Raw genomic sequence first — 18196 nt, 5'->3', positions numbered from 1 at the left:
AAATAGAAAGATTACTCTTTTCTTTTGGCTTTCTATTCATGGAGGGATTGCAGTGAACTTGTGGAGATCACGATTTGGGACTGATCCCACTTGCCCTCGCTGTCATTCTGCAGAGGAGTCAGTGCGACATTGCCTTTGGGACTGCAATCAAGCGAGAATTGTTTGGAAAGGAGTTCCTCGGATACTTAACTTTTTTTATACTTCCCCTTTCTTCATGACTTGGGGCTCGGTCGCATGGTTATCCATTACTGGGCCCCAGGTGTTTTATGAGGGTGAGCCTTCTTCTTGAGCACTCTCGATCCGCCGACAGATGATAGAGCCCTGCTCTCTTCAGGATGTACCACATATTCCTTTCAGAGCTTCACATGGTTTAGTGGACACCTCTTGGGAGATTTTGACTAGCATTTCCTCTTGGCACATTTGGAGAGCCAGATGCACAGAAGCCTTGGATGACACCCAAATACACCCATCACAGGTGTTCACGGGTATTTGGAGTGACACGGTTCACACTTTGATAGCCATATGGGCTAGCATGCAGGGCCCTTCACAGGCAGTCTCTTCTAGGAGGACTATATTTCTTCGAGTTTCGAGGGGTTCTCCCTTTTTCTTGGAGGTTGCTAATGGATTGAGATGGCACTATCAGCCCCAATCCTTTCTTTTTGGCTCTTGAGCTTTTCATGCATTGCATGGTGTATCCCGTATTCCCGTATGAAGCTTGCTCTAACAGTTTTCTTTAATACTTAATAGAAGTCTCTTTTTTGCCCAAAAAAAAAAAAAAACATGATAGTCCTATAATTACTCGGGTCCATGGGATCCCCTGCCTTGTGGATGGGGGTGATGGTGTTGAGTGTCCAGGTGCGGGGTAAGCCAAGGCAAACAACGTCATTGAATAGCTTTGCTAGGATCGGGGCCAACGTGTCGATCCCATATGCGATAAATTTAGTGCATAGCCCCTCATGATCCTTCGCTCGGCCATCGTGTAGTTTCAATGTCGCGTCCTTGACTCCCCTCTGGTGAACAACGTGCAAGTGGTGGGGCGATCTGCAGTGGGCTGGTGTGGGACATCATAAAGATGGTGTGCATACGTGTGCCAGACTCTCGTGTCGGTGAGGGGTGATGGGGACCTACGCTCAAGGAATCTCTGCCAAAAATCCTTAGAGTTGCTGCTGTACAAGATGTGCAGCAGCTCCTCCTCATTTCGACGAAGAAATGCCTACTTCTTCCGACGTACGAGATGTCGGTATTTGCGTACCGTGTCTAGTGTGTTCAGGAGGTGACATCTGGTTTCAAATCAGAGCTGTCGGCGATAAGCCTTGCACTCCACATCGTACCAATTGTTGCAGGGTACAAAACCAAGAGGTGGTGGTGTAGTGGACCATGTGGTGTGGGGAAAGATTTGGAGGGCAGCCTCGTGGAGTGTGCGACTAATCAGGGTGGCATGGTCCTCTATGAGTGGTATGTGATCGATGTAGGTTAGGAGTCTGTTTAGGCGTCCAGAGTAGGCCGATGAGAGGCTGTGATCAAAGTGTATGCCGTGGTAGGTGTCATGCTTCCTATGTGGTGTGTGTGGTGTGGCTAAGCGTGGGGTAGCGATAGTGAAGAATAGGTATGTGTGATCAGCTCCTGGGGAGGGAGTGGTGCTACGGTGAAGTCGGTGATACATGAAGTGAAGGTAGGGGATCCCATGATGTAATCTACTACACTAGTGCCCCCCCCCCCCCCCCGTGTGGGAAGCAAGTAAAACCACCTGAGGAGGGCCATAGGTCGAGCCCGTTGTAGATGATGAGATCATGCATCCTGCCTAGATCAAGGAGCGCGTGTCCATATGGTGTAACAGGCTCGTGTCGGTCCGATGAGGTCCTGGTCATACTTGCTCCATCTAGGTCCATGTCTGGTAGCATGATAGAGTCGTTCCTGGTGCGTGCTCGTCCTGGCGTTGAAGTCCCCAACGAGGAGAACTTCCCCACGGGCTGAAAGGTCTAGGATATCCTGATGTAAGGGTGCATATGGCGATGTCTCACCCTCCTCTCGTGCCACTTTGGCGAAGTGGGATGTGTCTGGCGGGAAGTAGCATATTGCTATGAAAAGGTCATGGGTGTTTGTGCGTCGGATCCGGATCCACATGAATCGGGAGTGTGCATCCTTCCTCTCAATGGAGATGGCTCCAACGAGGGAAGACCTATACAATACTACGACCCCGCCTGATCCTCGGACTCCTCCTGTATCCCTCGTCTCATCCCTGAAGGCTGACTCCCATGTGTAGCCACTGACTATCGGTAGTGGACGCTCTGGGCTCTGGTGTGTCTCCGTGTAAAAGACTATGTCTCGTCCTGTATAAGACTCCAAGAAGTTCCCCTGGGTCTGACCATAAGATACCATTACAGTTCCAAATGGTGTAGTCTAGGTCTCGAAAACCTGAGTCTCATAGGCCCCGTTCCCCTAGGAGGTACGGGTGGGAGCCTAACGGGTGCCGGTCAGCAACCTACCATCTCGAACCACAGCCCATTTTTCCTCCTTGCGGGCAACATCCCGTTGCTATAGAAAAACTCGTCGCTCCTCAATCTGTAGTGGTGTCAAATCCTCGTCCATGGACAGGGTGAGATGCTCTCGTAGAGAGGCTCGCCGTCGGAGTGTCGCTAGTCGAGCATGTGAATCTCTGAAGCAAATGACTAGGGGCTGCTCTCGGTTGGGATCTCTCCCAACACGCCATGCTCCCTCTATGCCATGGTTGGGGACTCCCATAATGGTGGTCACAAAGGTGATCGCCTCCTCCATGGGCGTCGTAGTGGTGCTGGTGCTGTCTCGCATGATCCCTCGTACCTGGATGTTGAGGGCCTTCGAGGCCCTCTGCTACTGCTCCTATATGGCGGTTGAACGGTTGCCTTTGCGGGCTCCCGTTTCGTCACGTCCACCCATCTAGTCGTCTCTGCTATAGCCGACTGTATCGTGGCTATCTGTGCCTCCATCTCTGTGACTGTGGTCCCTCCAGGTGCTGCTCTGAGGGTCACGAGCTCCTCTTGAAGCTGTGTGATGTCGTGTCTGAGTCCCTGGATAAGGGTGCCCTGCTCCTGTATAATGCGGGCCTGCTCTTGGGTGTATTGGGTCTACTCCTGGGTGTAATGTGTCAGCTCTGCCTAACGGGCCCTGATGCTGTGTATCGCAGCCAATAGGGAGTCCCAAGCATTTAGCGGGGGCCCAAGATGTCCTGGTCCAGGTGTGGTCCAGGTATGGACACGGGTAGAGCGCCTGTAGATCCTCATGCTCTCATGGATGATCCAGGGGAAACCGCCTGTACCACATCACATCATTCAGGCCAAGTTTGGTGTTTCTCCACTCCAGCTAGATGTAGCCTTTCAGACCATCACATATCTATACCGGGTTAGATCATATGGGGACTGCACATCAGGGAGACAGAGGTTGCCATGGTTGGCTCTCGATTCCTCCATGAGGTTGGCAGCAGAGGGAGACGAGCGATCCTAGTATGCACGGACTCACAGATGGTTTGTGAGACTAGGGTTCCACATCGATAGGATACCTCCTTTTCAATACAGTTTAGATGCCCCTCCGGTACTCCCACCCACCATCCCGATTAGGCCACACACCAACCAGGTCATTCGAGAGGATCTCCTGCAGCTACACACCTTTAGGACCTGGTTGGAGCCGAGGGAGCTCCCAGTGAAGCTGAGTTTCTACAGAGATTACTGTCTTCGTATTTCGGAGGAGAGATTCATCACACCACCGGGGTACACTGAGCTTCATATGCCTCACTCAGTACGGATCTCCATCGGACAGTTTCGGATATCATCACACCGCCTCCTCATAGAGAGCGGCAGAACAGAGGGGATTCCTAGGGAGCATCGCTTATGCATATTGTGCGACTATCAGGAGGTTGAGTCGGAGGAGCATTTTATTTTTAGGTGCCCAGTGTACTACGAGATTTGAGGTCGCTACCACTGCCTCTTCAGAGACAGCTCTAGGCTCCTTTCCAGATTCCTCGCCTACCCAGATCAAAGATGCCTCGCGGCCTTCATTCACGAGGGGGTCCGACACAGAGAGTACTTACTCAGGCGACGAGGCTTGGCCACATCATCAGACACCTCTCAAAGTAGGATCACAGAGTTCTTCCCATCGAGTGACATTGATTGTCCAGTCTCTAGCCACAGACGTGACAGAGACCCTGACCCGACGATCGCAGCACGACACATGAGACATCAAGGGGGGACACAGATCACTCTTGGAGACCTCTCGTCATTGTTTAGACCCGGGATACGTCCCATGGGAGTCACGGTGGCTCTGGTCTTGTGTCGAGCCTCGTCCAGGAGATTGAGACGCACGGCACACCTTGACGGGCGCCAACGTCCCATCACCGGCTATGCACCAGCCAGGGCGACATGACATACGGAGGATTCCGCTCCGCTCCAATCCTTTTCTTTTCTTTTCATTGTTAGATCTAGATGTATTTGATTATGTATGATCAGACTTAGGGTTCAACACGGGTGATGATGCTCGTTTCAGTAGCTCCACCCTTACTGTGGTTTTCTTTCAGTCTCGTAGACCCATCGGTCTTCTGAAGACTCTAATAGAATTTCTTTCTTTCTTTCTTTCTTTCTGATGTGTGCGTAGGCTCGGCATTTTAGGAGTACATGCTACTCATCTTCTACCTCCCCTGTGGGACAGATTTTGCGGAGGCTTGCATCTCTCAAGATCCTATCTCCCCCTTTCCACCTCTGACTCGTGTGAGCTGGTCTGTATTTTAGAGGGTTCCCAATGCCAAAAACGACAAAGCCTATGCTATCATCTTGCTCGGTCTTGGAGATGATTACATTCATCACATCTTCGACATACAGTCTGCTTCTCAAGCATGGATCACTTTGGATACCCTTTTTGGACCCAGATCTAAAAACTCTAAGATTGCACTTATGATCTCATTCTTTGATCTACATATGCTGGAGGGAGCTACTATAGCCTCTCATGTCAATTATCTTCGCAGTCTTATGGTTCAGCTTGCATCAGTGTAGTCCCCCATCTCCGAAGATATTGCTATTGCTGTGTTTCTCAAAAGCTTACCTGACACCTATGATACTCTTGTCACTACCTTCAAGCAGACACTGCATTTTTAGCAAAGAAAGGAAGTTCTAAGGTAAGAAAGCCTTGCACCCATTGTGGCAAAACTAATCATATGGAGAAGGACTGTTTCAAGGCTCATCCATGCACCATTTGTGGCCGTGATAATCACCGGGAGAGGGACTGCTACTCAAAACCCTCTACATCAGCCCCTGCATCTACCTCAGCCCATGTTGCTGCAACATCTCCATCAGCAGATCCTGCTGTTCCTTCCTCATATGATGAGAAGTGGGCTTTCTGATTACTTCTATTTCTTGTCTACCACTTTGACCACCGATGATGTAGGTCAAAGGGTTCTAGTGTCTTGGTCTTTCTGTTTGACTACAGTCAGTCTTCTGTCTATCTAGTCTTGTCTGTCTGTCTATTTGTCTATCAATCTGACTGTGTTTTGTTTTAGATCCATCTTGTCCCTACCCTTGTGGACCCATATGAGGATATCACTTGAGGAGGGGTGTCTCAGGATCTTTGTCTATCATGTCTTCTATCTTGTCTCTCAGTCTATCAGTCTTTATGTCTGTCTTCTAGTCTTGTCTTTCTGTCTTACTCCCAGTGTCCACTTAAGGAGGGTGTTGGAGATAAGTGCACACTAAGTGTACTATTTCCCTAGTCTACATTTGTCTAAGTCTAGTCTAGTCTTTGTGTCTTGATGAGTGAGTGCCATGTGGCACCTCTACAATTATCCCATAAGCACTCTTGCTTTATGTCTTGTACTTTGGCCCATATATTCATGGGTCACATCATTGCAATCTATCTATCTAGCTTGTGTCTTGTCTGCACTCCTCTCAAGGTACTTCTTGTCTTTCAATCTTGTTATTATTTCACTTCTAGTTTTCTAGTTTCTAGTTCTTGCTTCCATATTCCAACATCTATGCCATTCCATAGTCCTTGTGGCTTCCATTGCTTTGTGTGGTATACTGTTTGCATCCATCTTCTTAAGCTTGTTGAGGGTGACCATGTATTTGCATAAAACATCATTTCGAGAGGTATCATACCCTCTTAGCTAGTAGGATGGGATAGGGTGTATGTACCTTGACCCCTATTTTTCCTTTGAGGAGGCATTTATGTACTATTTCTATTCTTTTCTAGTGAGAGAGAGAGAGAGAGAGAGAGAGAGAGAGTCTATTAATGTCCATGGGAGACCAACAGGTCTATGGGACAGCAAAAAAATCATCTAGTACATTTGCTTTAGGGAGGGCACATGGCAGCTCCCAGGGAGTGCAAAAGCAACCCCCGTTATTTAGAGTACCTACATAATATTCTGAAAGAGTAATCAGCCATACATCAGCTTAAGACTGGGAGTCTTTTGGTTTGGATTTTAAACTCTTTGAAAGCCCTGACTTTAGCCCAGAGAGAGAGAGAGAGAGAGAGAGAGAGAGATTCACATCTCTAGCGCAATACCGTGCGATAATAATACTTTATCCCATGGTATAATTGTCTATATGAAATTTGTGTCCTCAACGTACAAAGTACAGCCAAACAAGAGTTACTACTACATTTGAGTACTAGAGAGTTGAGGGAGTGCACGAGGCATCTCCTGGGGATGCATAGAGGGAGTGCACAAGGCATCTCCTGGGATTGCATATAGCATCTCTGAAATTATTATAAACTAGCTATAGTCTAGTTTAAACATTTACATCAGTTTAAGATTGAGAGTCTTTGGGTGTAGGTTTGATTAGATGTGTGGTTCATGTTGATTTTTCAAGCATTTTCCTAATACTTATTGTGCCTTCTATTTGTAATAAAGTCAGAGTGCTGATTTTTTATACTTTGGACTATTAATTTGAGAAGTAAGTGGATGTATTCAATCCTAGTTTTGTGATACACGAGCCATTCTACTTGATCTTGGATTTAACTGTTGATTATTGTGCTGCAGAGCGGCCATATGATACAATTCCAAATTTCACAGCTGCTGATGCTCTACGGTTGACGGGCATTGGGAGGAATGAGTTCCTTGATATAATGAATAAATGCAGAGGCAAGGTTAGAAGCACACTTCCATATTCATATTCAGGCTATAGCTTGTTTGCATAGGTCTATGTTGGCTTTCTAGGGTAAGCACACAGAGGGAGCCAGAAAGCCTATTACCTTGGTTTTCAAATTGCTACATATGTTTGCAGGCTATTTGCATTTTTGTCATCCCTAAAAAAGGCAGGTCAACTCGCCATATCCTTTCTCTGTAACCCTGGTAAAAGTTCAGATGGCTGGAATTAACGTTCACTCGTATGGAGTTCTATATTCAAGCATCAAGGGTTGCTCGTTTCATCTGCTAACTTTATATATTAGAGATATAGGGTGATGTAGCATATTGGAATGAGACTGAATAGATGTTTCAAGCAGGTACTTCAGGAGCTGACACAGGTCAGCATGAGTTTATAAAAAAATTTCACAGAAAGCTAGAGAGTTTGTCTCTTTGGGCAGTGTAGCAATACACCAAAGAAGTGTGTCTATCCAGAGTGGTTGTTTGAGCTTCCTCATGTTTAAAGGCTTGCTGGTGACTATTAAAATATGGTTGCTTAAATGACACGCAGTCCATCCAGAGTGATTGTTTAGGCTCCCTCAATTTCATGGGGACATAAACATAACGAGAGATGCAATGTGAACAACAATAAGCACATATGATCTTATCATGTCCCTTTTTCTCTCCTTTTTCTTGCAGGTTGTGTTCTCGATTATACCTGCTCATGTTATTATGGCCTACAAACGTTAAGAACCCTCGTCTGTAACCTCTCCTCCTTCCTCTCTCGGTGGAGCAGCTTGTAATTGGAAGGCCTCAAATAGCCCTCTATAAGGACTTTTGTCAACCAAAGAAGTATCAAAGGGCATACAAAGTCTCATGAATGGAAAAGCAAAAGACCCACAAGGTCTTATAGACGAGATTATTAAATGGGGAGGGGATTACTGTTGGAAACATGGTGAAGGGAGAGAGAGAGAGAGTTAGGATGTGAGGAAATGATACACAAATGAAGACATAATGAAAGGCTTTCATTCATTCATCAAGTGTATAATGACAAGTGAAGTACAAGCCTTTATATAGGCTACTCACACACACTCCAACACCTAGTGCATATGGGATAAGTCCCATGATGACACGTGGCACTTACACAAGACTCACTCCCAGAGACTACTACACACTAACACATCACATCACCACAATCTTTGACTATGATATCTCCAACACCCCCCTTCAGAGCAAAGAGGTGTGAGACCCAACACGCAAGAGCAGACCGATCCCCCCTCCACTGCAATATTGCAAAGAACGAGTCCAACTATCCAATGCCTCCCATGTGATAGTGAATTCTCAGTCAGCTTGCGACCGGCAAGGGCAAACCATCACTTGTCATCCCTGCTTACTCTGAACTGGGTGGTCAATACCATCAACCAAAGTGAAACACAATACAATCATTTTTGGGGGACAACCCAGGGCAGAGTACCTCTTATTGACTGCAAATACATTCAATTTAGAGGGACAACTCAAGGCTGAGAACCTTTATTTGACTCAACACAAACACATATAGTATAGGGGCCTAGAAAGACCAACCATAGTTTTTTCCATACGTGACCATACACATACGTCATACGGGTATGGAAGTATGATTGGAGAATGGTTCAGCCCCCGGGGCTGAATCATACGTGACCTTAATTTTACCCCAAAAAAATCAGAAAAATATAGAATGTACACATTTACTTGAGAGAGCTACAAAACTTTCAACTTCAAACTTTTATTGATTTTAAAGTCATGAAGGGTCCAGGAACTGGATTCTGTCATTTGATATATAGTGATAGACACCAAAACATCATGATCAATCATCATCAAAGGTAGCAGGTAGTAGTCTGTAGATACTAGAAAAGTGAAAGAATCCTGGGCCCTGTAGGTTGCAGGTACTACATCAAAGGCAAGCTGAAAAAAAATCATATAACAAACTGAAAAGGCTGCCAACCTGGGCCCTGCAAGCTGCCACAGGCTACAGCCAAGAAACAAAACTGAAATGCATCACAACTGATGAGGCTCAAGCCTCAAGGTGCATCCTCATCGCGTGCCTCATCCTCATCATCATCAGCATCAGTGCCATCCTCCTCCTTCTCCTCATCCTCATCCTCATCACTGTCAATCTCATCTGCCTCGCCATGGGACTCCAAAATACTAGAGCTGCTTGAAGCTGCAGCAACATTCATCCTTCCTGTAACAAGAGGGGCTGGTCCGGTTGGAATCTCCTCTTCTCCCTTTGTAGTCTCTTGCAAAGCAAGCAGCCTTTCATCATCCTTCTCCTTGTTGATCATTTCCAAGGTCACTTCTATCTTCTCAAACCCCCTTTCCTTGATTTTGGAGATCAGTCGCAAATTAGTATGGATGTATACTAATTGTTATGTATTCTTTGGAAGAAGCCTATTCCTTCTTTTGGTATGTATAAGAGAGAATGTGCTCCAGTTCCTCTCACAAGGAGAAGCACATGTCCCCTGCGAGAGCACTCGAATAGCCAACTGCTGCAAATTTGGAGTGTGAGCCCTAAATGTCTCCCACCACTTCACCCCTTGGTGCATCCTCTTATCATTTTTCGCAATTGCCCGAGCAAATGTGCTTGACATGGACTTTACGAGGATCCGTGCCTGACATGTACCAGGAGCAATAGTTGCATCTTGGTTCGCCACATGGGAAAGCCTTCCCCCTTGAACTTCTCCACGAGTAGGGAACTTGAAGAGAAGGAAGTCATGATGAAAGAGGGCTTCCAGAAAGCATGCAATAAGCTGAGAAGACCACCAAATATGGCGGCTGGCAGAAGGTTCCAAAACACGAGCAGTCCTCACGTGGACAAGTCGGGTGAGGAAATGATCTTAGAGATTCCTGGAGCAGGTGGTCGAAGCTGGAACCACTCAAAAAACTCCACAGGTAGGTCCAAAAGCAAAGTCGACTGAAGTAATGCAGCTGTAGAGGCTCGTAACAGAAATTTGATGGCTTGGTCTGCTCCGAAATGCACACAGTAGCACGTGGAGAGGTTGGAAAAGCTCCGAATTGAAGAGGTTGATCACCACACAGCACTTGGAGGTAGATGGATGGTCGGCTGTAGGGCTGGAGTTGCTTGGAGGTGCCGACTATGAAGCAAAGATGGCAGCAGCAGCAGGTTGGCCTAGGGAAACGACCCGACCAATAGGCAGGAAAGCTACCAAGACCACCTAGGAATGAAGGCGGCTGGCTATGGAGAAGAAAAACAAGGTGAAAACCAAGCTATGGAGGGCGGCTGTGTAGAAAAGAAGAGGCGAGGCAAAGGCGACTACAAGAGAAGAAGCAATGGAGGTTTGTGGTGCAGAAACCCTAGGGCGAGATGAGCCAGCAGAAAAGAGAAGGCAGCAAAGGCGAAAATAGGGCAGCTAAGCAGATTTAGGGTTTCGAATTAGGGTTAGGGTTAAGTTGTGACAGCTATGGCTATGGCAGGGCTAAGTGGCTCTGATACCATTTGGGAAACATGGTGAAGGGAGAAAGAAAGAAAGAAAGAAAGTGTATTATTGTCCACTAAAGGCCAAAATGGGCCCATGGGACATCAAGAACTCTGCGTACAAGATAGCACAAAATCAACGTGCCACAAAGAAGAGGCATCGTCGAATATCATCTAAGTGCTACGCAATACAATGCAAGTGAAAGTACATAATGTCAAATCCGAGCCTAAATACAAAGTAAGCTAGATGCAAGGAAACCGCCCCTGGGTGCAAAATGGGGGGATGAGTACAATATGTCAATGCAAAGATACAAGTCCAGGTGTCACGGAGTCTGAGAACCAAAATAATACTGGAAATCCTGTCCATCGACTCTGCCTCCTGCTATGAGAGTACAAATCTGAGCAAAAGTGAGGTGAGCGGCTGGTGGGACGAGAGAGAGAGAGTTAGGGTGTGAGGAAATAATGCACAAATGAAGACATAATGAAAGGCTTTCATTCATTCATCAACTGTATAATGACAAGTGAAGTACAAGCCTTTATATAGGCTACTCACACACACTCTAGCACCTAGTGGATATGGGATAAGTTCCATGATGACACGTGGCACTCACACAAGACTCACTGACATAGACTAGTACTAGATCACCTAGTACTACACACTAACACATCACATCACCACACTCTTTGACTATGATATCTCCAACAATTACCTCAACCAAAAGATCCAAGAAACCTTGAATAAGGCTATGACTGAGGGTCCCCACAAATTTGGCAAGTAAAAACTGACATTCAGACGGAGATTAAGCAGCACGAAGCCAGGTGCAGTAATTTGCTGAAGATCAAGTTATGAGGCCTTCTTGAAGGATGACTCACTTCACAACCTCCCTTGACATTGTGAGAATGTCTCTGATCCCCAAGCCATGTCGATGTCGTAAGAAAAGATCTGTTAACAGGGCTTTGGTGAAGATATCCGCCACATTGTTCTCAGATGGACAATAGATGAGATTAATGAAGCCATCAGAAATACAATCCCATACATAATGATAATGATTTTCAATGTGTTTCGTGTCAAGGATGAGGATACATTCAGTGAGACTCTTGCACAAATCAAGGGCGCCACCCCTTGCACTGAATGGCTAGAGGAAGCCGAAGATGGAAACAACCCCCCTATCAAACACGCTAGAGGACATGAAGTACTTACACTTAGGACATGGGATATGTGAGTGGAGCTTCTTTGCCGATTCTAAAAACTGAAAGGGACCGCCGAAGAACTCACACGAGCGCAACTAAACCAAAAGGCAATGGAATTAGCCAAGGTCAAGGCTGCTAGGAAGGATGGATCATGAGGGTTTGGCCCTGATCAATGTTTTGAATCAAAACAAAAAAACCCTCAGTCTTAAACTGATATATGACTGTTTATTGTCTTATTTTCAGAATATAATGTAGGTACATTATAATAACCTGGAGTCACTTTATGCATGCCTTGGGAGCTGCCTTGTGCCCTCCTTGAATGGATGCATTAACTGTTTTTTGCTGTCCCATAGACCTATTGGTCTCCTGTGGACATTAGTAGGCTTTCTTTCTTTCTTTCTAGAACTAAAGGTTGCTATAGCCAAAATACCTTGGAAATCAATGCACCGGTGCCATGCTTTTTGTGACACAGATTGAACTAGCTGTTATGACACACGAGTGTCCACTTCTCGTTTTTTCTTCTTCTTTGGTACTTCATGTTCATGCATATCTTGATTGAGCAAGAAGCAACCTATTGTGGCCATTTCTAGTTGTAACGTTGAATACAAGGGCTTTCCTTGGCCATTGAGAAACTAGGGACTTTGCTCTAGCGATAAATAAAATTCTGCTAAACACATTTCCTTTGTGTCTTCTTTGATGAACATTTTAGCCCACACGCCAGCCAGCTTCAAGCTTTGATACATATGCCTACAAACAACACAAATGCTCCCCTTGATGCAGTTCTTACTCTCTTTGCAAAATTTCTCTTCTTCCAGTTGAAAATTATGGTGTGAATGATCCTTTAGTGTTCGTGACAGCAACCAACACTAATCCCTTTATATAATGAAAGGTAAGAGAAGCTAGACCCACTAAAGTCTTACAATAAAACAGGAAAGAATTGAAGGCAGCTTTTAGGATAATGTCAAAATAGAAGGATATTGCATCGTTCAGCAACCATACTTGACCCATAAGGGTATACCTCACATTTTATGTCAACATCTTGGTATCTGCATTTAGTACAAGGCCTCCCCATATTAAAAATTTCATGCACATACTTGTAAATCACTTTTTTTGCAGCCATGTCATCATTCCCTCCTGATTTGATCTCTAGCAATCTCGTTAGTCATGAATTATAGTCCATAGTCTTTTTTTTTTCTGCTAGACGGCAATATTCACTGCATTGAGCTATGGATCAGTGTGGGCATCCTTGTGGTATAACTCTACCTGAATTTGGAGATTGACAAGCTAGATATGGTGCAGTTTGAGGGAGAGGAGCAGCTCATTGTTCTTTTCAGAGTACCCCACAGGGTTGAGGTGGCACTTTCAGCCTCAACCTTGGATTTTTTCTAGCTCTCTTATGGGAGTTTGATTTTGACCTATTTGGGTCTTGTTTTCTCATGTGTGCATGATGTACTTTTCCCTTGAGCATTGCTTAGGGAGTTTTAGAAGTTATGGTGCAGATAAAAAGCAGGTACTGCAAGCTCCTTTTCCAAAGGGGAGGAGGAGGAACATGTTGATGCATGCCATAGAAGGGGCAGGGCATGCATCGAAAAAATCTATTTCTTGTAAATCTCAATGCCAAGAGTTAGCCTTCCTTACAAGGTCAAGCAAGTTTGCTTAGATATCTTGCAAAATCAAGGGGCAGGGCATTCACCTACCTGAGCTGGCTGCCCACGTTTGAATCCTATAGGATGTCTCCCTTAGCAAGGGAGAAGCATTGCAAGTGCTTTCTTTCATGTAATCTACTCTTACACTTTGTGCCGCTTCCTCTATGTCCTCATCTTCAAGGAGACTTCGCTTCCTTGGTACAGTTGAATCACATACCACCAATTTGCATCCAAACTATCTGACTGAAAGAACATGTGAGGGATGGCCCTGTGCAACATGCAGAAGATTGAGTCAAAAGAGCGCTTTGCACCCACGTACTATGAGGTACGACGATGTCCTGTTCAAGAGCAGATTTGGACCAATGTTAGTTTTCTTGACCAATTCCGGTCAGTGATGGGTGGTGACTTGTCTACTCAAGGCTCAATGACATAGAGATTAAATTTCTTCGAGCACAGAGGTGAGACTAGGAGAGCCACTTGGAGCCCGTAGATTCTTCTACTTAGGAGACCTTGACTAGAGGTCATGGGGACACGATGCAGACGGGATCTAGAGAACACAGCATCACAGACTTGCTGCTGTCTTGACCTACACATCAAGACTATAGATATATCCTGCTTACTCTTTGACTTGGGGAGACACGCAACGGGAACGATGGTGGTGCTTGCCAGATGGCAAGCTACCTCTCGGCGGGGACCACGATGAGGAGAGAAGGACCTAGGCAGGCTTCCTAGGTTGAGCATCAACATCATCTTATCACTCATTCCTCTCTCGGCAATGCCACTCTTCACCAAAGTCACTGTCGGCCGACACCACTCTTCTGTCCTCAACTGGCTTTGGCAGATTCGGGCCCTAGACAACATACAAAAGGTTGTTGACACCTTGGTGGATAACTGACCAATTGGCTCCCCTGCAAGTATCCCCCATGGCCATGGCTCTCATGCATACAGTCTTGCTAAACTATATATGTACTCCCGCTGAAACATCATGTTTTACTTCTCTACTTTTTTTTCTTGACCTAGACATCAGCCTTGGGACTGGATGCCTACTTTAGTGGCGCCATTCCTAAGCTTTGATTATATTTGGATTTCATTAGTCTCATAGACCCTTCAATCTTTTGCAGACCTTAATGAACTTTCTTTCTTTCACACATGCACACACTTTTTGGCAAAATCCATTCGTAATACAAGAAGCATTCTCTAACGAGGGGAGATGCTCCTACAAAATCAGAAATTCTCATTGTAGGACAACAATCCAAATCCCAAGAATGCAAGTATAATGATTCCTGCAAAGATGCCCAGAAAAGGGACAATTGGCAAGGGATGGATCACCAAAGACACCATAATTTCGATGCTTCCATAGAGTCCATAGTGCCCAGTAGCGTACCTATGTAAAGAAAAGATCATACCCCTGGCAGATAGGGTGGTTTCTGAACAACCTAAAAAGCTTGTAAAAGCAAGCACATGCACGCGCACAACTTTTTTTGTAAAAGGCAGTATATCATTAAGAGAAAATGTACATTTAAAGGTGCTCCAGTGAGGAGCAACGTCTACTCAAGAACTAATAACAATTATAGAACACTTCTAACTAGGCTGGAGGAAGATCTCCTTAGGCATGTGCATCCCGAAGGGTTTGACGCGGGGAGGATTGGAAAAAACGATAAACATCCACAGAAAAATGCCCATACTGGTTAGAGTTATGAGCATGGTATAAAGACCATACAGCCTACTAACAATACCAACTGAAGAAGTAATCATAGTCCGGTGTAGAGGCATATCTCCCAAACAACCAAAACCGTTTGCCAAAAGAGACACAAGGAAAGCGAGCATGAAGATAAGTCCCCTATCTACGTGGAAAATCTCGGGCAGCCAAGCAAGTCCCAAGCAGATGTAGAACCGTCTCCCACACACATGCACGTGCACGCACACTCACACACACATTCTCTTTTTTTTGGGGTGAAATCCATGTATTTAATTATTATGAGAAGCAGCCCCCAAAGAGGGGACATGCAATTACAGCATCAAAAGATGTCAATGTAGGACAAGTAAATAGAGGAATCTATCTGAGGAGCACATAGAAAATTATAGAAAGTTTTCCTAAGTGACATCCGGAAGTAGTGAAACTTGGAAAAAGTTTGATCTCCAAAGACTCTCTGATTTTTGTCTTTCCATAGAGTCTAGAGTCCCCAATATTGATTTCAGGTGAAGAAAAGATCAAACTTGTGCCTCCAGGCGTAAATCCCGAATAGCCCAAAAAGCTTGCCAAAGCATGCAGTAGGAAACCAACCTCAGAGATGCTGCTGTAGAAAAAGCAGAAAGTCACAAGTTGTAGGACAATGCCAAAATAGATGAAACAAGGATTCCCTTGGAACCAGACATCGGTGACAAACAGCAGGAGCAATATGTCTACGTGCTAGGAGTTGGCCAAAAGGAATAACCCCAAGCATCACCTGCCATAGAAAACCTTGCTAACGAATAGGAAATTCGCAGCTCCAAAGCTGTGCCACCACTTGGCATTAGGATTCACAGACCAAATTTGATTTGTCGATCTGAAATCCAAGGTGGAGGCATCAAAACCTTATACAAGCTGGCCACTGAGACATCAGCTAACAGCAATGGATTGAGTGCTTGAACCCTGGCGATGTAGAGCCCAATCTGTATGATGATAAGTAAGCTCTAGGTTTGCTACCGGCAAGAAACATTAAAGCATTTGAGAAAGATAATGCCAAAGGGGTCGATAATGCAGCCCCAAACCATACTGCTTGGCTGTTGATGGAAAAGATGCATGAAGCACATCACCCACCAACTGAATCCATTTGGATGAAATAAAATAAGAGTGCTTGGGTTCCTGCAAGGCAAGGGGACGATCAAACACTTTTGACCACCAATGCAGATTCTCAGCTCGCAAGGAATTTCCATCGAAGGAGTTGCAACCATGCCATTTGAGATCAGAGAGAATGTCTTTCGAATCTGAAAACATTCTAGAGGCAAAAGGGCAGCCATTAACTTAGGCATCAAAATATTCCAGAATAAAATTCCATTGAATGGGGTGCCAATGCCCAAAAGCATGAGCAGTCAACTATGAAAGCAAGTGATGCTTCATAGCAAGCCTAAGGGTGGTCACCCTGCAAAAATTCTGGCATCATCTGCCCCTTATGTGCCAAAAAATGAATTTGAATATTCAAAATATTCAGATCACCATTTATCTTTGGCAAACCGAGGTGCTCCATATAGAGTAATCTAATGCTCTTACGGCCATGCTTCAAGTGCCAAAAAGTCTCCAAAAGAATGGACATCAAAGATGCATTGTCCTTTTTACCAAACATCATCAAAGGTAAGAAGAACTATATGCAGGCAACCAAAATTGATTGTACAGTACAGAGTTGAACATGTAGTGGCGAGGTGGCTGACTTTCAATATTCGAGATTCTTTTTAAGCTTTGCAAGCACCCAATCCGTTTGTTGGTAGGGTGTGACTATCCATTCCAGAGGATAACCAAGATGGATCTCTCTCTCTCTCTCTCTCTGTGAGGCTGAGGGAGAGGAGCTTGATGAGATGAGAGCATCATGGATTAGTAGTGAGAGTCACAGCCACCATGCTGCTAGATGAGAGGCACACACCCCACATGTGGCATGGAGAGTGATCAGAGCACGTACGATCGAGGTCCGGTCTATTTTAGCCTTCAACGGAGGAGACCACCAGAGATGAGGCACCACCCTTGACGCAGCCCATCGGATACAAAGATTGAGGAGACCACATCCTCCGCCAAGCGATAGCTTGATAGATAGATACGAGAGGTCCTCACATCCCATCAGAGAGCCACCAGGGTACCTAGATATATGGAGCCTGGGTGTGTACTAGGAGCGTTAGTTCTGATTACCTGATACTATTTTGCTATTTTGCTACTCTGCTAATTTGCGCACTAGTTTAGCACTTTAGCTTTCAGCAAGGGCCTTAGTGAGCCCTTTGCTTCAGCCCATAGTGGCTTGTATGAGTTACTTTTGGTTTTGTACTTTATGTCATAGGCCTGTGAGGCCTCCTGTAGACGTTAATACATCTCTCTCTCTCTCTCTCTCTCTCTCTCTCTCTCTCTCTCTCTCTCTCACCATGGGAGAGGTGGAGTCAGAGGAGCACTTCATTTGCAGATGCCCGCTATATTATGAGATCAGAGGGAGATTCCACTGTCTCTTCACGGATGGTTTTGGACCTCTCTCACGAGTGATGGATTATGAGGATCAGCATTGCCTAGCTCTTTATGTCAGGGAGGCCACTATGCTTCGACGACACTACCTCAGAGACCATCAGCACAGACCGGAGCGTGATAGAGCCCAGCCCGATAGAGCTCAGACACACGCTATACCAGATGACAGGTATCAGGAGGAGCACGAGGAGGTCAGAGCTCACACAGGACACATGCCTCCACCCTGTGGATGTACATATGAGATGGTTTGTAGACGCCGCAGGATCTTGTTACATAGGGGACGTACTCGCCGCTTCATCTCCAGACGATCCAGGATGATGGCAGCTTTTCGGAGGAGACTTACTCATGGAGATCTCGCCCTACCAGCCGCTCACCTCACTTTACCAGATGACAGGTATCAGGAGGAGCACGAGGAGGTCAGAGCTCACACAGGACACATGCCTCCACCCTGTGGATGTACATATGAGATGGTTTGTAGACGCCGCAGGATCTTGTTACATAGGGGACGTACTCGCCGCTTCATCTCCAGACGATCCAGGATGATGGCAGCTTTTCGGAGGAGACTTACTCATGGAGATCTCGCCCTACTAGCCGCTCACCTCACTTTT

The 18196-nt window shown here is 45.7% G+C and overlaps 1 protein-coding gene across 8 annotated transcripts in view; it reads left to right on the top strand.

Moving 5' to 3' along the window:
• The window catches only part of LOC147903504 (FAM91 carboxy-terminus protein), a 222079-nt gene that overhangs the window by 114936 nt on the left and 88947 nt on the right, over positions 1–18196 (top strand). For all 8 annotated transcript variants that reach the window (XM_087399493.1, XM_087399497.1, XM_087399488.1 and 5 more), the window contains exon 7: positions 6998–7104. In XM_087399493.1, the coding sequence (XP_087255619.1) occupies positions 6998–7104 (107 nt within the window). The remainder of the gene's footprint in view (positions 1–6997; positions 7105–18196) is intronic.

The sequence above is a fragment of the Dipteris shenzhenensis genome, chromosome 3 (genome assembly GCF_047967505.1).
Source record: "Dipteris shenzhenensis isolate YYH24624 ecotype China chromosome 3, Dip_SZ_1.0, whole genome shotgun sequence".
In the NCBI taxonomy this organism is placed as follows: Eukaryota; Viridiplantae; Streptophyta; class Polypodiopsida; order Gleicheniales; family Dipteridaceae; genus Dipteris; species Dipteris shenzhenensis.
Note: the sequence above shows the minus strand (reverse complement) of the source record. Positions and strands in the feature narration are given on the sequence as shown.